This window comes from Silurus meridionalis, chromosome 4, assembly GCF_014805685.1.
Source record: "Silurus meridionalis isolate SWU-2019-XX chromosome 4, ASM1480568v1, whole genome shotgun sequence".
Lineage (NCBI taxonomy): Eukaryota > Metazoa > Chordata > Actinopteri > Siluriformes > Siluridae > Silurus > Silurus meridionalis.
The window spans coordinates 11745208-11771526 of record NC_060887.1 but is presented as its reverse complement, the minus strand read 5'-3'; the positions used below and the strand labels follow the sequence as shown (position 1 = coordinate 11771526).

At 37.8% G+C, this 26319-nt stretch overlaps 1 protein-coding gene across 1 annotated transcript; it reads right to left on the bottom strand.

Moving 5' to 3' along the window:
* Window positions 1-124: 124 nt before the first annotated feature.
* On the bottom strand, window positions 125-24595 carry otoa (otoancorin). The gene is made up of 30 exons (XM_046848167.1): window positions 24535-24595; window positions 24427-24474; window positions 21523-21603; window positions 21308-21381; window positions 20899-20920; window positions 19512-19551; window positions 19244-19358; window positions 19070-19138; window positions 18788-18975; window positions 18504-18670; window positions 17575-17696; window positions 16339-16484; window positions 16089-16197; window positions 15457-15675; window positions 15205-15366; window positions 14895-15035; window positions 14601-14656; window positions 14400-14517; window positions 14202-14320; window positions 13205-13340; window positions 12835-13028; window positions 11396-11486; window positions 6972-7134; window positions 6553-6728; window positions 6240-6392; window positions 5566-5708; window positions 5353-5489; window positions 5059-5156; window positions 4302-4467; window positions 125-3796 (listed from the first exon to the last, which is right to left on the bottom strand). Exons 1-30 carry the CDS (start codon window positions 24593-24595, stop codon window positions 3717-3719), a joined length of 3594 nt encoding a protein of 1197 aa, XP_046704123.1. The 3' UTR covers window positions 125-3716.
* Window positions 24596-26319: the final 1724 nt, after the last annotated feature.

Below are 26319 nucleotides of genomic sequence, written 5' to 3'. Positions count from 1 at the left end.
TCCATATTTAGTCCCCGTTTGCTGTTCTGGAACCTCCAATCTTCCGGGAAGATGTTCCACTATATTCTGGAGTGTGAGATTTGTGCTCCTTCAGCCAGCAAATCAGGTACTGATGTAGGTGAGGAGGCCTGGGGAGCATTCAGTGTTCCAATTCATCCCAATAGTGTTCAATAGGGTTGAGGCCACTCAAGATCTTCCACTCCAACCCATGTAAACCATGTGTTCATGGAGCTGGATTTGTGCACAGGCACATACTCTAGGAGACCCGGGTTCAGAAAAAATGTTATCCTACTGCATCCAAAGGCGTCCTATACAAATTGTGCGCCTCCAACTTTGTGGTAACGGTTTGGAGAAGAAGCGAATTTGGTAGGAAAAGTCTGGTGTCGCAGAACTTTTGTCTACACAGTGTAATTTATATGATGGGGTCTTATTATTTTCAGGTTGTAACACTACAAAAATGGCAAAGTTCTCCAGGCACTGTTTGTAGGCTTTCAGCAGTATTTTGAAGGAAATTTGATTTGTTCAGCGTAGTTTTTGTAATTGATGTTCGAGAGGATTATATTCAGGCTGTATAGCAGATTAGAGGCTTACCTCACATATATGTTTCACAGGTTCTAAATTCAGGCTTGTTTTTTTTTTTTTTTTTTCTTTTTTTCTGCACAGGTTTCCGACTTTTCTAGCTCTTTTAGTTTAGCCCCTATCGCTATGTGCACTCACTCACCTGAGCCTTACCTATAGATGCCTTGTTCCCTATATATAAGCATTGTGCATATGAATGTTATTAAAAAACCCGGTATAACTTGAGTCACAACTGGTATAATCCTAATTATATTATATATATATATTATAGCTTTATTTTGTTTTTTTTTGTTGTTGCCATTAATTCAATCTAACGGCTTTGATATTATATATATATATATATATATATATATATATATATATATATATATATATATATATATATATATATATAAAAGATACAGTATAATCATTCTAGCAGACTATATTCTGAGCTTTTAAAAAAAAAAATGGTTGCCTTGGTTTGTCTTCAGATAATTCTAATATACTGATGTGCATTTACTCGTTTTATATGTTGAAGCCATACAAGAAATACTCTGGGATCCAGTGCTGTCTGAATCAAGCAGCTTTAAAAATGCAGTTGTGTGTGTGTGTGTGTGTGTGTGTGTGTGTTCGTATGGGAAAGAGAGATCGGGTTAAAGGATGATGAAAGGATACGATTCTTTTCTAAGGTGGTCATGTAAACACCGTAAACTAAGCTGTTTGTAAATGATCGTGTGAGGAAAGTTTGGAAAAGGATTCTCTTAGGGCTGCTTGAAATGCTGTGGACAGGAAAGTTCATACAGCAGACCTGGTTTTAAAATACGTACAAAGTTTAGTGCGACTCGAAGTGTGCTTGTATCAAGAACATATCCACGTGGCAGTACATGGGGGTCCGGGAGCAAGAATTTACGCATTAGGTTATATTATTAGCATGAATTAATATTAAAGAATATGATAATTAACCATTCTGTATCAACAACAGAATTTCCTCTGTATACACAAAGAATTTTAATAGAGGTTTAATAAGATTGACATTTATGAGGGGAAAATATAATTAAAGTGCTGCTGTATAATCAGTTTTATCATTATTATTATTAGTAGTATTATTATTTATATATAAGGATGAAATATGGTTTAAAATCATTTCCATTTCTGCATTTTCTGCATTTCTAGCTCTGAGTGCTTGACCTTTTATGGCGGTCGTTTTGTGGGTGTCTCTAACGGCGAATGAGCTTCTTTGGAAACACGTGGTATTTTCAGCCCTTTGCCAGAAATGAGTACAAGTGAGAAGTATTTCTAGAAAAAAAATTTGGAAACCAGGCCTGGTGTTAACGTTTCTTCTACACCATCGAACAGCCCCGAAACATCCTGAAGTTCTAGCAGGGGGAAAAAAAATTCTTATTCTTTAGCTCATTTGCTTTGTTCATTATTTATCTAGCATCAGTCATGTTCAGACAGTCTTTATATGTTGATGAGAAAAAAATTTAAATAAATAAAATATATATATATATATATACACATACATATTACAGTTGATACTCCCAAACCATCCTGTTTGAGGACTTTGATGGAGCAAAAATGTAAAACATTCATTCCTCAATGTGTTGACGATTTGTGTAAATAAAAATCATCAGTCACATTCATCTCGTGTTGAATTTCGATTTTATTTTAAGCTACACAGTGAATGAATCTCCAAGAGATGAGAATGTGTCCTACTGAACAGCGTTACATGGTCCAGTGAAATTTCGTGAATAAATTAGTTACCAAAAATATACTATTCTTGCATTTGTAGTTTTTAGAGGACTATTAAAGATATAGAAATAGATTTCAATCTAGATAAATAGATTCATACGAATATAAAGGTAGCAGCGGCAAGTATCCTAAAGCGGATCAGGTGTTTTTGGAAACTGGACCTGAGGAATATTTATAGCCCCGGAAATTCAACCCTGCTCTAATGACTAATGGCAATTGATTTCTTTTTATTTCCTGCACTTGAAACACGAAGTTTTTCAAGCACTGAAGCACTGAGGACTGTAAGTAAAATAAGTGTACAGAGCCTAGCAAGAGTTTGGAAACACCTATATGCATGTTCCTTTTTAATATGCAACAAACTAGTAAAAAAAAAAAAAAAGAACATAAGAATTGGACGGTAAATGGCTGGAGGAATGTTCCGTGGACAAATTAGTCCAAATTGGACATTTCTGACTAAGAGAACTTAGGTAAGATGGAATACAGTAGAAAAGATGTTAGCAGACTCTCACATCCACAGTTAATCATGGAAGCCTAATAGTTTGGGATTGTTTTGGAGCAGGGAAGGTTGGAGACTTATTCTGGATAAAAAGAACCAACATGGCCGCCATTCCATACTTCAACACCATGCAATTCCGTCTTGACTGCGGTGCATTGGAAACAACGTCACCATACAACAGGACATATACAGCATACGTAGTGTTATCTATTATAGAACGACCTGCCCAGTCACCGCACCCAAATCCTATTGTACTGCTCTGGGATTAACTGGATCACAAGGTCAGAAAGAAATCTCCAACTAGTAAAAAACGACCTTGGGGAAGTTTTACAAGAGTCACAGCAAAGTATTTTAGCTGAATGTCTGAAGAAATGAACTGTCCGGATGCCAAGAGTGTGAAAACCTATTATTTATTCTAAGGGAAGGATTTTTCCACTGAAAATAAACTATAACGTTTGTACATTTACATATTTGTTCGGTTAAAGTAAATCGTAATAGCTTTAAATGGCCTAGTTTGTTGCATATAAACAAAAGGCACATGCACGCATCACTTAACCATGAAAGAACTTTTGACAGCCGCTGTATACCTCTAATCCAGACTCTACATTTTATAATAACAAAAAAAGTGTGGTATTTTTTCTTACTGAAATCTGATCACTATACTGAGCTCCTCCAGACTGAGCATTAAATGCTTTCACAAATGAACTGTAAAGGCATTACAGAGAATGTTGTATTTGATTTTTCTCCCAGGTGGATTCATTGTTCCTGTAGTGACTCTGGCAGCTACTAAACTTTGAGCCATTTTCTTTACATGTCAGCTAAGCTAACAACGGCAGGCAATGCGTTTGCCAGGAGTGTGCGGTATAAACGTTCCCAGCTAGCTTTTTTAAATTCTGTTTTGTGCTTCTTAGCGAATGTATCCCAAAATCAGCAACATGAGGGGTTGCAGAAGCACAGCCATTCCCAGCATGCTTTGTTTCACTGCCCCTGGATAAGACAGAGAGAGAATTCTTGTGTTAGTGGTTACATTTATAAAACCACTTCCTTTGTAAGAAGCAAATTTGAGGTTATGTAGCTAGGGAAATTCAGGAGCCAATATGGTTAGTGAAATGTTTTGGATTGTTGACGCAGTAGAACAATAGTGCAGATTCCTATTAAACATGATGTAAATGCAGCTTTATAATTTATCTGAAATCTAAAAAAATCCTGATCTCACTAAATTTGTCATTTGTACCTAAAATATCTCAAGTAATTATTGGATATAAAATATTTTTTTGCAGTATTTACAGGTTTGACTAAAAAATCTGCTTTGAGAGTTTGTGGTATACAGTATTTCTGATGCTACTTATAAATTGCCTGATTACTCCATAATGTTTACTGTGTTTATCAGCCAGTGTGCTGCTTTTATGGGAAAAACAATCAATCAGTCTTTACTGTCTGTGTGTTAGATTTTCATTTATTTACGGATTGCACGTTTTTTCATGTCACGTACCTCCTTTCTGGGGCAGTGTAGTTGTGGGTTCAGAATTTTGTGCCACCAGTCCCACTGCTTCATCTACAGCTGCCCTCTGCTCTACTCCCAATGCGGCACGCTGAGACGTTGTTATCGCTGCTGCGTTGTCAGGACCCAAAGCCCTTAACTGGCTCACTGACATCGCCTGCTCAAAACAACAACAAAAGAAACACATTTCGAATAGAACATACTTTCCAAAAAGGAAATACAGCACATATCCACAATATAGTAACAAAGTTAGGGGTTTGTCTATGTTAGATTTGAACAGCCCATTCCACATTTATTCCCCTTTTGCTTTTAGAATAATGTCTACTAGATTGTGCTTGTGGAGGTTTGTGCTAATTCACCATATGTGTTAGTAAAGACAGGGACTGATTTAAGGTGAGGGTGCAGAGTTTCAATCGTGGTAACAGTTTGGGAAAGAAGCACATATGGCAGTAAAAGACAGGTGTCCCAATACTTCAGTCCATGTAGTAAAAATATAATTAAAAGTTGATATCGGCACCAGGCATGTATTTTTTATTAAGGTCACATAAACCCTAACATCTGAAACATTAATATTAATGCGGAAGGGACTAACGCCTTCTCACAGACGTGTTTGTGTGAGGATTATAAATGGGAAAATTGATTATTTGCAATACACCTGAAAGCCGATTAATCCTAAATAAATAGATCACATATTTATAAGAATAGTGCTGATTGTCATGAGGTGACTACTACAGTATGAGTGACTCACCGCCAGGCGGTCCGGAGGAATGAAAGCGATGACAGACTGACGGATGAATGGCATTACTGAGGAGTTTAGAAGTCCTAGCTCAGTGGCATTCAGGCCGGCTACACAAAGAACATTGTGTGTGATTATTACAAAAGGCGGCACATTATGATCAAGACTGCTAAACTGACAGATATGTGTGCTTAGTTATTTGTTCCAATTAACTTATTTACTCTTAACTAGGGAAGGCATGGGAATTTTCATGTCCCAGGAAACATCATTAAGTTAACTCATTATTATTTTAAGTTTGGAACAGACCTATTATGTTGCCCATGGCGCTCACTTCAGCTTCACCCCAGCCTTTTGGGTCACCGAAAGCAGCAACGGCTTTTTTCTTCAAACACTCCAAGACATTTAGAGGACAGGAAGCATTGCCTATATCCCCCACAGCATCCCTGCACATCCACAGCAAAACAGACATCAGCATACACTCAGGAATAATCACGGTTGTCTTATTGAGGCTGAACTCACTTGAATTCTGTAGAATTGAGCTGCTCGGTTTCATTCGGCTGCAGTCCGCAGATAAACTGGCCCAGGCCTGCCATGTCAAGGGCACTAAGTTTAGCCGGCTTCATTCCAGTTCTCGTTATGAAACCCCGTAAGACGGCTTCCTTCTGCAAGAACGTGAAAATGGCGGCCATGTTGGTTTTAACATTCACATACAAATTTATAAATGGCTGTTAATATGTGTGTTCTAGGAATGTGCATGTCCATACACATACATACAGTATGAAGCAGCTACCAATGCGTTGTAATACGATTCACCCCTATAATGATGTTATTATACTTCAGACAGCAAATCATAAAGTGACTTTTGACTTCTAACGAATGGCCCTTTCAAAAACAGGCCTTTATAGTGGGAAAAAAAATTAAGAAAAAAAATTTAATAAACCCAGATAATCTTTCTCTGTTCTGTCTCCAGGAAGATGCAGCTCTACCTCTGCCATGTTAATCTATATTCTATGTGACTCTCAGGACACGTCTTGATCTCAGGACAAATGCCAACTTATATCTGATGCACACTTTTTTTAAATCACATCGTTAACTTTTATGCCGATGCACTGATGCAAATCTAAAAATCTAACTGTCCGAAGTGTGTATGTGATATAACATGTCTACTCCTAGTTAATAATAATGTGGTATGCCTGTGTTTGATTCCACTGGCAGACAGACAGGAGCTCCAGAGTATCTAGGGAAGCGATGCTCAGGTTTTGGAGTTGTTTGGTGCTGAAACTCTGAGAGATGCAGCCAATCTCCAGGATTTTAGATTCGTTAAGCATCGATACATCACCCAATACCTGCAAAGTAAATAAGGAACATTAGTAGGATTAATGAAGCAAGATATTTATTTCCAAAGGAATAATATATACAGCATTTTGTGTGTGTGTGTGTGTGTGTGTGTGTGTGTGTGTGTGTGTGTGTGTGTGTGTGTGTGTATGGATGTCTATGTGTGTGTACCTCTACAGATTTATCTCTCAGCACGGTCAGTTGATCTGTAGAATAGTTATGTATCTCTCCCAGGAGAGACACGGCATCTCTAAAGGTTTGGGCCGACATGCTGGACAACTGAGCAGGACTCCAGAGCACGTTTCCCTCCCTCAGATCCTCAATCATTGCCAGAGTGGGTACTAGTGCTAAAGTGATTATTACAGAGGACGATCAGGAGACAATGTAGTCCATTTTTATGTCTTTTACACAAAAGTAAGCAATTCTATTTATTTGCTTATTCACTTGTGCTTATAGCATGTTAACCAGAATTAGCATATAACACACACACACACACACACACACACACACACACACAGGTTTCTGTCCAATGCAGTAGTAATAGCTGAGGAATCTCTTTTTTACATACTATACTATATGAATGAACCCACTCTCTCTCTTGCGCCTCTGCTGGGTGATTTTCGTTTTCAGCTGGAAAAGTTTGCGCTGAAGGGCTAAAAAATCAGGCCAGGCGCGGAATTCCTCTGGAGCCACAGCTGCACCCTGAGCCTCCATGCTTTGTAGCAGATCTGACAAAGATTTCTTCAGCCAGCTCTATAGACCAGAGATTAATGTAGAGGTTAATAAATCGAAAACGAATATAGAAAAGAAGTAAAATGCAAATAAGGGACATCTTAACAAGCTGAAATATCTTGACCAAACGTATCATTATTTTCTGTTATATGATTGCAATTAACCAAATATAATATTATAAACCCTAAGCCATTTACAGTGCATCTGGAAAGTATTCACAGCGGACGGCGGAATGAGTCCAATGCCAGCATCCGGCGGCAGTGGATAAGGTGGTCCAGCTGGCTGAAGACCATTTGGCTGCATACCCAGGGGCTGGCGATTTCCCTGTGACTACTTCCAGCTCTTTCTCATTTTTCACCTGTCACTTCTCGTTCTCTTCTCATTCCCCTCCCACGGAGACGGGGGCTAATACCCCCAAAGCCGATGGCTCGACTGTGAAACCCCCCCCTTCCTCACCTACTTCTCATTTTCCGAGGTCTGTGCCTCCTGTTCCAGGTGGGTGATTCGGCCCACACATGGGGGAAGCGAAAGCCTGTGCCGGTCTGTTGGCGCTGCGGTAAGCCGGGGCATTTCTTGGATCAATGTCCCGTAATGGAGTTGGGGGTCATGGTCCGGATCCCCGAGGTGCCACAGGCTGCCCCCGATCAAGCTGGAACCTATCGCATACTGGCGAGTATTCAAGGGGGTACACAACAGGTGTTGGTGGATTCCGGCTTTGGGCAGACCACCATCCACCAAAGCCTGGTGCGATGCGAGCCTTTAAATACTGCATGCTGGGTGAAGGTGAAATGTGAGCACGGGGATATCCACAAATACCCACTTGTAGCCATCACTGTCTGATTCAGGGAAGAGAAACATAGTGTGGAGGCAGCAGTTGGAGGTAGTCGAGGAGTCTTACAGTGTTTGGAGCAGCCCGGTGGTGTTGTTCCCAAGAGTGACGGGTTGGTCCGGTTCTGTGTAGACTATCAAAAATCAATGCGGTATCTAAATTCGACGCATATCCAATGACTCGCATCGATGAGCTGCTTGATCGGTTAGGCGAGGCACGCTTTTATTTGACACTGGATTTAACCAAGGAATATTGGCAGGTCCCCTCCCCACATCCCCACATGCTCCTAACTTCTCTCTTCCCATATTGCAGACGGACGTTTGGACGTTTCGGTGCCAACAGAAATCCAGCTCTGTGTGGTAAGACTCGTGGCGGCGGTCTGTGTGTTTACATCAACACGGAACGGTGTAAGTTCTGTCCTCGTTTCCACCTACTGCTCATCGCTGTTGGAGTTTATGGTTTTGAGATGTAGACCTTTTTATTTACCCTGGGAATTCACCACCGCTATTGTGCTCGGAGTATACATACCACCCAGCGCTAATGCTAAGAAAGCGCTCAGTGTACTCTATGGGGCCATTAGTGAACTACAAAACACATACCCTGATGGATTGTTTATTGTCGCCGGAAATTTCAACCATGCAAATCTCAGGACTGTGCTTCCTAAATTTCATCAGAATGTAGACTTTGCAACCAGAGGAGAAAACACACTGGATGTTGTTTACAAAATCCTCCGTGGCGCATAGACGGCCTTAAAGACAGCAAGGGCCAAACTGTCCTGTGCCATCAGAGAGGCAAAGCGCGCACACGCCAAGAGAATTCACGGCCACTTCCAGGACAGCGGAGATGGCGCGCATGTTGCAGGGCATCCAGGCGATAATGAACTACAAGACGACATCACCTGCTTGTGACCGTGATGCCTCCCTCCCAGATGCGTTGAACGATTTCTAGGCCCGGTTCGAAGTGCAGAACAGCATGGTGGCGAGGAAGACCACCCCTCCTCCCAGTGACCAGGTGCTCTGCTGGACCAGACAACACTCCTGGCAGAGTGCTCAGGGATTGCGCACAACAGCTAGTGGATGTCTTCACTGACATTTTAAACATCTTCCTGAGCAGCGCCATTGTTCCTACGTGCCTTAAGAAGACGACCATCGTTCCTGTGCAGAAGAAGTCTACTGTCTCCTGCCTCAATGATCGTCCCGTCATGCTCACAACCATCGTGATGAAGTGCTTCGAGAGGCTCATCATGAGGCATCCTCTCTTCATACGCTTACGCTGTGAGAAAACCCAAACTGTCGCCTTTTGGTATGGCTAATCCATGTTTTGTTGCTTCTGCTAAACGAATAACATGACCAGATGTGGAGTTTTTATCGTCAACCGTTTTTATGTTCTCACAATATGTTAATATGTATCTTGTTGTCATTAGTAGTTATAGTAATTTTGTTGTATGTTTCTAGAATAACTTTTTTGTATGCGTCTGTTGACCATACCCTGAACTATCCTTTTGTGGCATGTGTTACTTTGCACATACACACACAGTGGTTCCTGTATTTCTGTTTTAGGCTTGTCTTTTGCAGCATAACCTTCTCCTAACTCCAAATCTCCTAACTTTCTCTTCTGTTCACACACACACACACACACACACACACACACACACACACACACACACCTGGCAGCCCACCCCCTTTCTTTCCATCTCTTTGGAAGTATTTCATCATGTGTGAGACAATTCACTTTGGAACTTCTCTCTGAAAGACTGACTCGTGTGTTTCATTGAGACTTCCCCAAGCGCTTGTAGGAGAGCAAAGATCGAGAGCAAAGGCTGAATTCGAGGGTATCCTGTCCACGCGACAGATAGGAATCCTGTCCATGGGACAGAGGATAAAACATTTCCTTACTGCGGTTCTGCTGACTAATGACTGTGTAGCAATGCACAGCTCAAATCACATCATCAAGTTCTCGGATGACACGACCGTGGTGGGTCTTATCAGCAAGAATGATAAATCAGCATACAGAGAGGAGGTGCAACGGTTAACAGCCTGGTGTGGAGCCAACAACCTGTCTCTGAACGTTGACAAAACTAAAGAGACGGTTGTTGACTTCAGTAAAAGCACAGAGTGATCATTCTCCACTGATCATCGATGGATCCTCCGAGGAGATCGTCAAGAGCACCAAATTCCTTGGTGTTCATTTGGCCGATAACCTCACCTGGTCACTCAACACCAGCTCCATCACCAAAAAAGCCCAGCAGCGTCTCTACTTCCTGAGAAGGCTGAGGAAACCTCATCTTCCTCCCCCATCCCGACCACGTTCTACAGATAGACCATTGAGAGCATCTTGAGCAGCTGCATCACTGCCTGGTTTGGGAACTGCACTGTCTCGGATCGCAAGACCCTACAAAGGATAGTGAGGACAGCTAAGATGATCATCGGAGTCTTTCTCCCCTCTATCATGGACATTTACTCCACATGCTGCATCCGCAAAGCCAACAGCATTGTGGACGACCCCACACACCCGTCACACACACTTTTCACCCTCCTTTCATCAGGGAAGCAGTTTCTTCTCTCAAGCCATCAGGCTTCTCAACAAAGAACTGAATTGAACTGAACTGAACCACACACACACACACACACACACACACACACACACACACAAAACTGTGTGACTGACTCAACACACACTCGTACTCACTTCGCACACCCATGTCTTCACTATCACTCACATTACATCACTTCATTACCATAAACTGTTTACATGCCGTTTTTGCACATCTTTTCTGGATTGCTGCTATTTGCTCTTTTGCACAACATTTTGTTTACATTTTTGCTACTGTTCACTTTTTCTCTACACAACAGGTTAACTGCCGGAGCTATTTTATGTTTTGTGTATTGTCTTGCACTGTCATGTGTTGTCTTGCACTGTCCTGTATTGTCTTGCACTGTCCTGTATTGTCTTGCACTGTCTTGTGTTGTCTTTGCACTGTTTGCACCAGGTTGCACACATGCATTTTATGTGGTGAGGACACTTACTAGTCCTTAGCCCTGTGTTTTCTGTTTCTGTGATTGTTGTATGTAGCAACAGGGTTCTGGAGGAACGTTGTTTTATTGCACTGTGTACTGCGTCAGCTATATATGGTTGAAATGACAATAAAAGCTTCTTGACTTGACTTGAGATCATTTTAGTGCATTTTAATAATTTATTTCTAGAATAATAGAAGAGCAAAACTACAGTATGACTGTAGTGATTGATGACCCTAAATTATCATATAATTGGAAATGGATATTTCACAATAATTTACAGGATTTAGATTTTTGCAATCGAGTTGAGAAATCATGGCCTTCATCCAATTCTGGCACTATAGCTTCACCTGTATGTTTATAATACTGTATGTGGGATCTTATTTCTGATCTAACAAGATAGTAGGATGAATCCGAGCAGCCTGAGGCCAATGCTCACCTTAAAAGACAATTCCTCAACGGCTGCATCGTTCAGTAAGAGGAGGGGACCCAGTGACTTCATGACATCCTCTGTCCAATTTGAAGGGGCCCTAGTTAGAACAGTAAGTATAAATGTTAGACATTTCATTACAGTAAATAGCAGGTAATATCCATTGCATGATGGATGCCAACGCACAAACCTATAGTGGTGGTGGGGCAGATCCACAGCAATTTGTATCAGTTGTTCAACATTCAACATTAGTTCACATACTACTCAGTGTAAAACATCTTTTGTACAATATATTTCAATAGATACACTTTTACCAAAGATGGTAAAAAAAAAATGAAAAATGTCTCTTTTTTTCAATGGCTTATTTTCTTGAGGCTAGTCATCAGGTCTTAAGGTTTATGATTTGTAGTTGAAATGTTAGCCCTGTTTAACGAAATTAGCTTTCCACACCAATGGAAACCACATCAGATACAGACACACAAGTGAAAGGCACATCTAAAACTGCTCGACATGCTAATAGCAATAGTGGATGAAGTACAAATGCCATGAACTTAGTGCTCCCTTAAAATTTTCCACAGTAAAAGTACAAATGTCTACCTTCTCTACAAATGTACTTAAGTGTCCAAAGTACTAAGATTTATTACGGCTACAATGTTCCTATTATAATTTTTTTCACAAGACTCTTGCTTAATCAGCTACCAGTACTCTTATCATGCCAATCTATTAATAGAATGATATTAAAACAAACACTGATTGATATCTACTAAAATGATCATGAGCCCAAAATCTTTTTTTCAACTACTTCAAAAACATTGTGCAAACAAGGCCACGGGTGCTTTGGCAAGTTAGAGTCAGGAGTTTCATCCATCATTTAATACTCTCGAAATGTTCTGCTTGCTGTTGAACTGACGCTGAACTGTATGTTATGTGATAAGTAGATATCACCAAGCGGCAATAAAAAAAATTAAAACAGAGCGTGCTCTCGACCCTGATTGGTCGATTGCAGCGTGCTTGATGAGTTTCTATTCTCTCATAAATAAAAATGAATGATTGATTTTGCAAAATGTAGAGTAAAAAGTAAAATATTTGATTTTGAAATGTAGTGTAAGGTAAAGTTAAAGTTTCCCCAAATGCAAATACTTCAGTAAAGTACAGGTACACGAAAAAGCTACTTAAGTACAGTAACAAATTACATTTAATTTGTTTAATTTGTTACTGTCCACTACTGGTTAATAGTCAATAGTAATAGCAATTTATAATAGTAATTCTCTTTATATTTATTAGATAGTATGCTATATCAGGAAACCTCTCACCTTAATTTTGAGGCCATGCAATTATTAAATATCATCCTGCTCCACTACAATCTATAGTCACACAATTAGATATAATGAAAGAGGCATTACAAGATCTGTAAACATTTGTGCATGTAAAGTAGTGAACTACGCTACCCATAGAGATTGGTGAGCAGAGTGAACAGGGGTCCTCTGTAAGGCCGGGGAATGTATTTGCAGGATGCCAGGGCCTGCACAGTAAAGTTCAAGGTATCAGGTTTTAGAGAGGAGATCCAGGTTGGGTGCAGATCGCACACAAGTTCACCCAGAGATGAGATATCTGCCACAGACACTGCAGATGCATTCTTTCCCTGAGGAGATAGAAGCAATGATGATGTTAGAGCTGGTTTTAAGATTCAGAGCACTGAAATCCTGGTCAAAAATGTCTGGTCATATAGTGGGTGCATTTGATTCCCATCAACATATAAAATTATTATTATTATTGTGTGTGTGTGTGTGTGTGTGTGTGTGTGCACGTTTGTGGTACCAGGCAGCTGAGGGCTTTGTTTCTAAGTTCCCGACGTGATGGTGCATTGTTGGGAAGAGATGAGAGGTTGGCTTGACTTAGCTTCTCCAGAAAATAAGGACATAAGGAGGTTGAGAGATCCTGAATCACCTGTACCCTGTGCAGTGTTTGATTATACATATATAAAAGATTCAAATGTGTGTAGCAGTGTTTTTTCTGTTAATTGTAGAATTACTTAAGCATACAGTGCCTGTCAAAAGGTCGGAAAAAAATAGTCTTTTACGTTTTCGAGTGACGCGTGCATGCTCCTGTTGTTTAACACAACAAACTTGGTCATTTAATAGTATGAAGATTTATTTGGAAAATCGTCCCTTGGGATCAACAACAGCTTTAAACAGTCTTGGCATCTGGACAGCAGTTAATTTCTCCAAATATTCAGCTGAAATACTTGTACCATGCCTTTTGGAAAACTTGCCAAAGGTGTTCACTAGTGGGAGATTTCTTGCTGACATTGCAATCCAGTTAATCCCAGAGCAGTTCAATAGCATTTAGGTGTGATAACTGGGCAGGCCAATTCATTACACTTTTAGAGCATGGACGTATGGTTTGGGTCATTGTCTTTTTGTATTGTATCTATTTAGCTGCAGTTGATGGAATTGCATTAATCGTATTAAATTACGGAATGGTAGCCATGTGGGTTCCTTTCACCAGGAATAATCTTGAGCCTTCCCTGCTCTAAAACAACTCCAAAACATTAAGATTTCACCTCCCTGATGACTGCGGGTGCAAGGCAGTCTGCTAACATCTTCTTTCCTGTTCTCTATCTTACATAAGTTCTTCTGTCAGAGCCAAGAATTTTTAATTTGGACTCATATGTCCACAGAACTTTTTCCTACTCATTCACTGTCCAATTCTTGACTGTTTTTGCCTTTTACTTAGTTTGTCTCAAAAAACGTTCCAAACTTTTGACAGGTTCTGAAATATTAGTATTATTATAGTAAATCTGTAGAAGTAATACGGTAGATGGATAAGTAGCAGAACTGGAATGGCCTGGAGCTCCGATTTGCTGATATTTTTTAAATATCCAGGTCTCTGCTTGTCCAGACTCTGGAACAGTTTGCTAGCCATGCAGTGCACCTGGGGATGTGACAGCAGATATCATATCAATGTGGTGGAGCAAAATCTTTGTATTTGTAAAAAGTGAAAGATGCCATACCTGTGTCCGAGAGAGCAAATTAGACTTGGCGAGTGTTTGAATTGCTTCCAAGGTTTCAGTCTGAGCAACGCCATCAATCATGTTGCAGGTCACACCCTGAACAGCCTGGCCCAGCTTTCTGTTTAGAAACAATCGTGTTAGATTTTGAAGCTGAATCAAAGGCAACCTTTTATATTAAATGTTAATTCATCGCTGGCTTACCTGATCTGTTCAAGTTTAAGCCCATTACCTACAATCTTCTTCAAAAGGTAAACAGACTATGGAGAGAGAAATAAAGACCAGGAAGACGGATGAATGTCTTTTCATCCTTCTTCCTGGACTTTATTTCTCTCTTTAAAGGTGATTATTATTATGGTTTGTTTTTTTGGATGGGATTTAATACGAATAAAAATGACACTATATTGTTAGTAGTTACTAGTTAGTATACCAAATATACCTCCAAGTATAGGAATACCTAATATAGGAATCAATTTAATATGTTTTTTTTGTGTGTACCTGTGTTCTGGACCATCTGCGGCCCTCTAGCTGATCCAAAGTATTGAGGTTTGCTTTGTCAAGAATGGAGAGAGACAACGAGGCAAGAAAAGCATCTGGAACTTCCTTCACCAAATAACTTGCGTTCACGTCAGCACGCATCTAGGGACAAGTGTAAAAACTAAGGTGTGAAATCAAACCATCCTTACCCCTCTTTCTCTATGCCTTATTTTAATTTACTGCATATATATATATATATATATATATATATATATATATATATATATATATATATATATATATATATATAAAATATTTATTGTTTTCCTACCCCCACAAGCAGAGCCTTTTTCTGTAAAGAAGACAACTTCTCACTTATATTTTTCAGGCCCTCACTTCCCAGCAGTCCAGATGCCTTGACATTTTTGAGCAGCTCACTGTCTACACCTCTCACCATTGAGCCCAGGGACAACAGTTTCTCACCACTGATCTCCTACAGAAAATAGACAATTACGCGGGCATGTACAGTTTTTTTCTTAACCCGGTAGCAAGAACAAGACAAGCTAATACAGAAAGTCCGAACCTTAACCTTCTCCAACAATTTCTGGGCCAGGATTTTGGCCTGAGCTGGTTTCCATTCTGTTTGACTCAGGGTGAATATAGAGCTATCAAGATTGTCTTTGTTGAAACTAGATAGTATGGAAGGAGACAGAACAGACATTGCGGAACCCAGAGAATGCACCATATCCCATGTGGGAGGCTCGCCATCTGACATCAACTTCTTCACCAACTGCTTTCTCATCTGAGAGAAAGACAGAGAGAGACGGAACAACAGAATGAGGGAGAGACACAGAAATGGAACAGGAAAGATGAAAAGATGAGGGCAAATCAAAGCAACCACAATGGACTAACAATGTCCCACACAGACTACAACTTCCAAACCTCACACATACTCCCATATTCTGTTTCCCATAACTCAATTTCCTAAAGCTTAAACTTCCATAGCTGTTTCGTATAGCATCTTTTTCCTATAACTCAATTATACTCAATTACACTTCAACATGCACAGACATACATATAGTAGTATAAAGCAGATATGTGTGCACACTGTCTGTTTGCATGTAGAAAAAGTAGCTGAGCATTTCAATAGCAATACCTTTTAACTTGTGTCTACAAATCAGAAGAAATAAATACTTTTTCTTTTCAAGAACTGACCTCATTAATATTACTGGATTCACAGCCCTCCAGATGAGGGAGCAGCATTTTAATGTGTGTAGCATTCAGCAACTGGGACTCATCATAGAAACAGATAAGATATCCTAACCTGGGTAAGAAAACAGAAATGTTAAATTCTTTCAAATCTGACTACAATCTGTGATAATGTTCATTGGAGGAGCTCGAACTTGTACAGACCTGCGACAAAAAACATATAAAACAATAAAATGAAACCTTATGTGACACACACCTGTCCATTTGGTTGGGAAAGTTTTGTTTGGCATTGAAACATTCTAGCTTGAGGCGTTGCATTAGTGTCTGTGCAATTGCATTCTGCATCCCACTGATGTTATTGAATGAAAACGAGAACTCGGCAGACTGGAAGAACTTACACAGCTAAGAGAAAGAGACATGAAAATTAGAGCGTACAAGAACACATTATTTGAAGACCAGACTTCCACTGATATATTGAGGTCATCTGTGTTTTAATCATTTTACATATTTCAAATGTAGATTTGGAATTTTGTTATATACACAGTGTTCAATATTTATTTTTTATGAGTACAGTATTATTAGTATTAATTTAATAACAATTCTGATTGTTATTGAATCTGAGGAATAAAAAATCCTCCCACACACTTTAAACACACACAGAAAACATTTGCAAGAAAGTAGCAGAATGAATTTTGTGTAATTGGTAGAAATACAGTACACTGTGTCACATTTATAGTGAGTAGCGTAGTAGCGTAGCCTATGCGTAGTTTCTCTGCTTGTTTATTGGTTGAAGTGTCTTATGATGTCAAAAAAGAGGCTGAATTAAAGATACACGTCACCTCATTCTTTACTTTCTATACTGTACTGTATTAACATTTTACTTCATTTTATAATTAATAATTCTATTATTATTAATAAATTATAATAAAAAAATTATTAATAAATTCCATTATTTTAACATAAAACTCCATAAAAACAATTCCCTATAAGTTTTTTTTGGTCTATCGTGCTATCCGCAAGAGACCGGGAAAATTTGAAAATGCAATTCCACAATAAACCGGGGGCATGAGAGTCGAACCGCGGTAAAGCAGCGGATTACTGTATTTTGGATTTGCAAGTGCTGAAATTGGCCTTCTAAGCCTGTGTCTGCTTTGGAGTATTTTACCAAGCAGGTTTAATATAATTTTACTATATTACTATATACTATTATACTATAGTTTTTACTTTATTTGGCTTTTAATTTTAGTTTAATTTACATTAATTTTAATAGTGCATATATAGTTTTTAAATAGTTTACATTTTTATCAAACAAAAAATATATAATTTTTTGTTTATATATAGTTTTAGTATGGTTTTTGTTTCTAATATCTAGTCTTAAAAGCCTTTATATTTACAAATGTGTATTAAAAAAAAAACCTCGCTTTTTTCATTTTATTTTAGTTTACTATAAAGATAAATGACCCAAACCTTTTGTCTACCCCCAAAAACTGACCTCTTCTGGAGGTATGCCCCTAACTTCTGCTTCAGGCAGTCGTGAAATGAAACGTCCCATCATCCTCAGCACATCAGCCTTCAACCATGGCATTTTCGGTTGACAGCCAGAACTTGAATTAACTGAAGAGACACAGAGGAACGTACATTTGTTACAATCAGTGTCTCTTGCTTTTACTTATTACACCTACAAATTTACTGAATCACATAATTATTATTTTATAATTATCTCTTTTATCTCATTTATCTCCTCTACATGGTTTCTGGTTCAGTGTCTTTCACTAAATCAGCAAACTGGTACTTACTGTAGGCTGCAGTTGGCAACAATAGTCAACTGTTAAAATGAACCAGTTTAACCAGAACTTTGCGGTTTGTTACCAGAATGTTTGCTAGACACATGATCTATTATCATACACTTATATGAAGCACTTACAGCACTGCTGTAAGCCAAAATTGATTATTTTCTTCAAGTGACATTTCTTTTTAATATGTGATTTTTTTCTGAGAACAAATCAATCAATTAGGAATGATAGAAACAATGCAAATTAAAACATAGATTAGATTTCTTTAGATTTTTTATGGCATTTCATGTGTAATTTGTATTTTGCACAACAACAAATGTGTACTTAAATATGGTAGAAAGAATGTATTTCTGAAGGTTCTGCAAATAACCAAGTAACTTATTACCTATTAGTAAAAACCTAGCTCTATTAATTGGAGATCTAGCAAATCAAAATGTGTGCCACTGTAAACTAGTTTCCCCTGAAAAGAAGAAACGGACCATGTCCTCAAGTCATGTCTTCACAAGCCTCACTTTGTTTACAAGGGCACTGGAATATGTTTGGGCCTTATAGTTCCAGTAAAAGGAACGTGAGTGTACAAGTAATTGTCTTTACCCTCATAGTAGCATCTAGGTTTGAAAGGACATACTCATGGAAGGATGAGCTGGCATTTGTGGACTGGAAACACTATTGGAAAGGCTACGATTTGGACCACAACTTGGGTCAGCTTCCATGACTCTCTCTTTCATCCATCGACTGATATTGTTCCTTTGCTCTTCTGAAAGGGACACGAAGACCTCATTGAATGTCTGCATTCTGAAGAAAGCAGAAATGAATAAATGAGTGAGACGTATATTATATATATATAAACGTATTTATTTATGTCCCTTTACTTTATTTTTCTCCAGCTACCTCTCTAACCCCCTCACTCACATTTCAGCCAGCTGAGAGCCCTGCATAGCTGGTGGCATTGTTAGAGAAGAAGGTGACATCTCTAGGAACGGTTTCGCTGCCCACAACAGCTTTTGGAACTGCTCTGTATCAAACTGTGTAGCATTCTGAATGATGACCAACCAGGAGAGAGGAGCCAAGACCGCCCGCATGAAACAGTTAGCCTTCTCCTGAAGAGAGGGAAATCAGAAGACATAAAGGTGAAATTTATATGAGTTTTACAAAACATATAGATTGTGATTATACACAGAAAATAGCACTAACCGTAGTGTTCCACATGTGGTCAATCATCTGTGGCAGATTCGAACTGTTGCACATTTTCTCTGTGATGTTCTTAAAGCAGAACATTCAACAAAGCATGAGATGAAATAAGGCTCCTTCAACTACATTAAATAAACTCACATGTAAGAATATATAATGTTATGAGTTGTGTAGTACCAAGGTCTGTTCTGTTTCATTGGCCTTCAAAATGGAGGGAGGGAGTGAAGAAAGAAGGGAAGCAAAAACAACCATAGGGTTTCCCATAGTCATCTCATTTGGATTGGACAAAGAGCTGGAAATGGAGGAGTTCCACACATCATATTATTCATCAAATAACAAAACCTACTCAGTTATTTGCTCTAGAAACAAATATGCTGTGCAATGTAGATGATATTAAACCAAATCATTTGACATTAAATGTTATATGGTCATTTTAACAATTTACCTGTATAACATGGAGCCCTTTATGTTGGGTGGAGAATAACCTGTAGCAATGGAGCCATTTCAGATTGTCAGTACATGCTGCAAAATACATGACACTACAGAATTTTGAAAATAGAAAAACAAAAAGAACCCAAAGAAAATGATATAGTGAAGCCATATTTATGTACTGTATGTTATTGTTGGATATTGCATAATATTAATAGACTTCTGATTATACTCTTAACTACCTGTCAAAAATTTTAAACACCTAGTCTCTCAAAATGGCAAAAAAAAAAAAGATGGACAAATAAGTCCACATTTGACAATTTTGGCTCAAATGAAATTGTGTAAGATGGAGAACAGGAGAGAAGATGTTAGCAGACTGTCTCATATTCACAGTCAAACATGGACTTAATAATTTGGGGTTGGTTTGGCATAGGGAAGGTTGGAGACTTATTCTAGATAAACATAATACTGAACCATCATGGCTACCATTCCATATTTCCATCTGGACTGTGGCTAATTGGAACCAACTGAAACATACAATAAGCCAAAGACCCAATGCTTACATCCAAGCTCTGTAAGCATTATTTAGAGAGCAAACAGTCATCTGCAGTGTTATCTATCATGGAATAGCCTGCCCAGTCACCATAACTAAATCCTATTCAAATGCTCTGGAATGAAGACGAAGTATTTTAGCTGAAAGATTGGAGAAACCAAATGTCTGAATGTCAAGAGTGTGTAAAACTGTGATTCATGCTAAGGTAGGATTGTGACCTTGAAGCAATTCCTCCCAAGCCCTGTCTTCCATTTGACTCCCTGTTTCCCTGCTTAAAAAAAACCTGAATGAGGCCTTTCCTTCACACTGAACCTTGGTACATTCCTGAGCTTCACTCACTTTCTATTATGTCTGGTCTAATCATTCACAAACAGATTCTGAGGCAAAGTATCCCTTGATATTGCTAAAACCTGCTTATGCATCCATTATACCTTCTTGAGAAGGCAGTGTGAGATCTTATATATATCTGCCATTAACCCACTTAAGCCACTTAGAGTATTCTTCTCACCAAGCCACTCAAAATGTTCTGCTATGTGCTGACTCTAGACCTTTACTTCCTGATACATACTGACCAACTGGACCCTACTGTTTTATTTAAAGCTTACCTGAAATATTCTGATGCCATGAATCTACACGCTCATAAATAAATAAAATGTATTATGATCACCATAACCTCAGTCAAATGGTAATAAAATGGTAGTAAAGTCAACTACATTCACATTATGAGATGTAAAGTTCTGGGGAAAATTCCGGTTTTCTCACAAGACATCAATATGATCAAAATTATGCATCTTGGACAAAAAAAAAAACCTAACAAAAAAGAATGGACAGAAGTTATATTAGCTATTACCTTTCTTGATGCATGTCATCATCTGCAGGAGGAAAGAAAAACATTTGGTAAGGTTATTTACAGATTATGCATTCTTAGAAAGCTCAAAATATAGGCTCCGAATGTTATCTCAGACGACAAGGAGGACATGATGTGCTGAATTATCTTTTTCATTAAAAAAAAAGGTTTATTAAGCGATAGAGTGTAAAAAAATGGGCCAATGTGATACTAATGGCAAAACTACCTAGCCTTTATTGGTCTCAGCAACAAATCATCGCTCAAAGATTTGTCAAGAATTATATATTTGATCTATTTTGGCATAGGAATGTATTTAAGACTACACATGCATAGTTTTGTCCAGTCATTTAAACAGTAATAATTATAAATGAGGAGCTGACTGAAGTGGCTCTGAAATGCAACAAACAAATACCATCTTCTTGGCTATTTCCTTAAAGTCTTGAGGCATTTGAGGAAAGCCTAGAGGTAGCATGCACTGTGACATATCTGGAAAAGAAATAACAGACTGGTATTAGTGTGACAATGTTGCTTTCTTAGAAAAGGATAAGAGTAGGACATAACCCATGCAATTTATTTTTATAAATCTTAATCCTAATTAGATTATTGTATAGTGTGAATTCAGTGTACCTGTACAATGAGCTAAAAAAAGAAAAATTAAAGTTCTTCGAGCCAGAGACATGTCAGAATCCTCCTTATGTCTCTCACCGGCTGAAAAATCAAACATGTTTAAAATTATTTTTAGAGAAATATCTAACAATAGGTAATGCAACAATATTATTTATTGGGACAATTTTCCGTGTCGCATTTACATTGCAGTCGCATTTATAATGTATTCAAAATCAGCACATATATTTGCATATATTTCATATTTGCATTTTGCATGCAAATAAAAATGCCCTAATGTCACTGTCACATGCAGAGTATGGCAGAGACGATTGTACATTTAAATGATTGTGGTGAGGCTCTGTAAGCTTACTAATGCGTAGATTTGAGAGGGAGTGAATATATATGTGTAAATTTTGAATGTAATTCAGACAAATTTCCATATTTCCAATAAAGTCATTAACTAAGAAACCTTCTTTACTGGAAGTAACAACAATAATAATAATAATAATAATAATAATAATAATAATAATAAGAAATTACAACTTTCTTTCTACTTCTACCTAAAAACCTCCCCCCCCCCAAAAAAAGATACTAGTATCCTACACAGATGAAGAAGTTATCTAATGAAAAGGGCACATGTGTTTTAAGTATCTGTACTTGTATTTTCATTTTGGGAAATTTTTTAATATGTTATATCTCAAGTCAATATCTTGCTTTTACTCCACTACATTTCAGATAAATTTGCCGTTCCTTGCGAAAATGTATCTGCATCAATGATTAAAATATATTTCTCATACATCAGTTCTTTTATTATTTAATATTTAAGTGCCTTCAAAAGCAAGTACTTTAGTATTTTTACTTAAGTACAGGAAGTAATACTTCATCAATTTCCACCAATTACAAGAGATTATTGTTGCTCTGTGGGTCCATTAATCAACCAAAGTCTGGGTCAACTGCCCATTTTCTTACTGTTAACCCAAATTAATGATAGTTGAATTTGGTCGATAAAAGCTTGAACACAAGTTGCTTCTAGTTAATAAAAATAGAAACAAATAACATATATCATGTTCGATTCATTCTCTCAGTTGTAGTTATGCTAAGCAATAACAGATAAGCAATCAAGGGCACAAAAGCCAGTTGTAGCTATGCTTGTTTTAGATTGTTTAATTGCCTGTTGTTTTCCTTATCTATTTTGTAAAGTAGCAAAAGTAGCTAAAGTGCATCTATTCAGCTAGGCGTTTGTGCCCTTGTTTCCTTATCTGTACAGATCTTTCACAGTTATTAGGAGCTATTGGAATAGAAGAACTTAGCCACATTTGCTAAATAAAAAAACTACAGTAAGTTGAGCCAAGTAAGTAAACTACACGGATTTATGTTTGGAGCAAGATACATTTAGTGTCTAGTCGTCTTACCTCAGTTAAACTTAGTTTCCCTCACTGACGCTTGTACTGTGTGCTATAATGAAAGAGATTTCTTTTGAATGGTTGGTATAAGATATATCAATTACAATATTAGATATATCTTCACATTAGAGCTACTCTTATTATTATGTTATGTTCCACCCTGATCAGCCACACCCCATTTTATTGAATACAATTCAACATTTTATTCTGTACCTATTCAATTTCTACATACAGTAGGAGTATAATTAGTTGCTCACAGTCAAAACAAAGCAGTGATTGCGCGTCATATTTTGCAAACCTCGCCACAATTTGCATCCATTTATGGGGACTACAGAAGCCAGACTTTGATGGATATAAATTTTTTTCAATCAGTATATCTGTTTATACTTTGAAACATTTAATTATATGCAAAATGACAAAATTATACAAAAATGTAATTTTATGAGAGATGTATTCAATTATTAATTTATATTTAGTGATATAAATGAGATTGAGCCAGTGCAGTAAACTGTTTATTTACAAACAAACAAATAAAGTGTCCAACAAAATGTGTTGTGGTCACATTTGTACTTGCAATTCAAATCGCCACCAAATTAACATTTTGCATTTCAATATTTGCATTTGCATGCAAATAGAAATCCCGTAAATTGTCGCAGACATCGCAGCAGACATGTTTATAATTTGAAAACAGAAGTTTTATTTTCCACTGTTGCCATGGTTTTGGTAGCCATGAGCATAGACTCACAGGTGTGCCCTATGAATGCTTCCTTGCAATGTCATCCACCTATGAGGATTTGGGAGAGCTGCCTGGGTTACTGGCTGTGTGAGCAAAATCCCATCAGGATTCATATACAGAAAAACAATGCCTTTCAATTCTCATTTTCCACCACACACAAACACAAATCATATGATATTTCTAATGAGAGTCAATCGGCAGTGAAAAAATAAATAACTGGTACTAATTTGTATAAATATAATAATGAATCTTAATAATCAGTGCATGAGAGTATAGTACAGCTAAGTTTAGAAATATTTTACATTTTTTTGGGATGCAAAATAAAATATTTTGTGGAATTATAAAACTGAATGCTATATAGAATCGGCAGCATACATACCTGTATAATACATTTTATCAAATTAAAAAAGTAATTCACACAATTTATTTGTATTCCATATGGTGAAAACTGATTAGATCAAAGAACAGTAGGCAAACTTCATGCCAAATTATCCTTGCATCTTCATCTTTTATGCTGAAAATGCTTAATTATTTAAATACAAGAATGTGAGTGTGACTCAATGGAAACAAAAGAGGTCATGGGTCTATAAATATTTAGGAATTAAAACATCCATATTTACAAATGCTTTCAAATATCTGTGCTGAATATATGCTGAATTTCGTACGCAGTGCCAAAGTCTGCTCTGCATTTGTCTAATTTCAATAACCCGGAAAAAAATACAAATAAAAATTATATATATATTATATATTATATTACATAAAAAAAAAAAAAAAGCGCAGACTTACTGAGCGTGGTGTTCTTCTTGCAGGATACAAACAGGATGATGTGGGTTGCTGTAGAAATACACATTCATGCACCAGGAGGAGGAAATGTGTGTCAAGCAAACTTGTTACCCCTCCCACTATTCGGTGGCATCAGATGCTTGATTTCTGTAGGTGTCAGTTTCAGCACCATTATCAAATGACGATTGATAATAAGTCCTAAATACTAAAATAGGAAATCCAATGCAAATAATCAGGAAACACCAGTTTTCACCCTTCTTGAACTTTTCCATGTTTTTTGTGTTATAATTGGGGAAGGAAATGGAGCTGGGATTACAGGTGCATCTAAATAAATTTGAAAGTTGAAGAAAACTTCATTTATTTCAGTAATTCAACTCAAATTGTGAAACTCGTGTATTAAAAAAATTCAATGCACACAGACTGAAGTCGTTTAAGTCTTTGGTTCTTTCAATTGTGATGATTTTGGCTCACATTCAACAAAAACCCACCAATTCACTATCCCAAAAAATTTGAATACTTCATAAAACCAATCAAAAAAAGAATTGTGGGTCTTCTGGAAAGTATGTTAATTTACTGTATATTCTCCACCCTTCCTCCAGACTCTAGGACCTTGATTTCCAAATGAAATAAAAAACTTGCTCTCATCTGAAATGAGGATTTTGGACCACTGGGCAACAGTCTAGTTTTTCTTGTCTTTAGCCCAGGTAAGACGCTGTGGTTCAGGAGTCGTCTGTGGTTCAGGAGTGCCTTAACAAGAGGAATACGACAACTGTAGCCAAATTCCTTGAAAACAGCTCTTAAAATTAAAGAGTGGGAAAAGTCAGAACATTTGGTTAAAGCTGGTATATAAACATTCCTTAAATTGCTGCAAAAGACCTACATTTGTCCTGGTGCAACTAGAAGTCACATTCTGCCACAATAATTTAAGTATCACCAGGTATTATAGTATTAAAAAATATCACCAGGTAAGGCATGGCATTAGGGAAGCAAAAAAAAGGCAAACACACACACACACACACACACACACACACACACACACACACACACACACAAAAACTGAACACACGCAATTGCAACTGTAATAATTCCAGCATTAAATTCCATGTAAACAAAGTGAGGTCCGTGAAGACTTCTTCACCCAACATCAATGCCTAATGTTACTGATGGCTGAATGTCCATTGCCACGCTACAAAATCTGCTGGAAGTCTTTCCAGAAGAGAGGAAGCTATTGCAAAAGCAATAATGAGGACTGAATGGTATGTAATGCATGTTTATAATTGTACAGGTGTTCACACACATTTGGCCATATGGTGTAGGTTGGCAAAGAACTGCAAAGTAAATCTAATTGTACATGTACGCTGACAATGCAGGTATTTGTATTTGTATATGGGAAATCAGCAAACATTAACATAAAGGTCTAAAATTGAACTGGTCGTCTTTTAGACAACCCGCTGGAGCATGGTGGTAGTAGGATGAGATTGTAGGGGTGCTCTTATTATCAGCAGGGACTTAAAAGGCTGACAGGGTTAAGGACAAGATGAATGCAGCCAAATTCATGGCAAGAACAAAATCTCTTTCAGTCTGCAAAGCCATTTAAACTGAGGAGGAAGTTTAAATTCCAACAAGTCAATGATCCTAATCATACCAGCTATCCTGAAGTTACAATGGTTCAGTCAAAGCTGACACCTAAGTAAAAATGAGCAGAGGTGACAAAAGTACACACATCCTTTACTTAAGTAGAAGTACAGATCCTCATGTTTTAAAATACTCGGGTAAAAGTTGAAGTACTGATTATACTTTTTTACTCAAGTGAAAGTAAAGAAGTTTTGGCTCAGACATGTACTTAAGTACAAAAATAGTTATTACTGCTACCTGTTTTAGCTGTTAACTGGACCT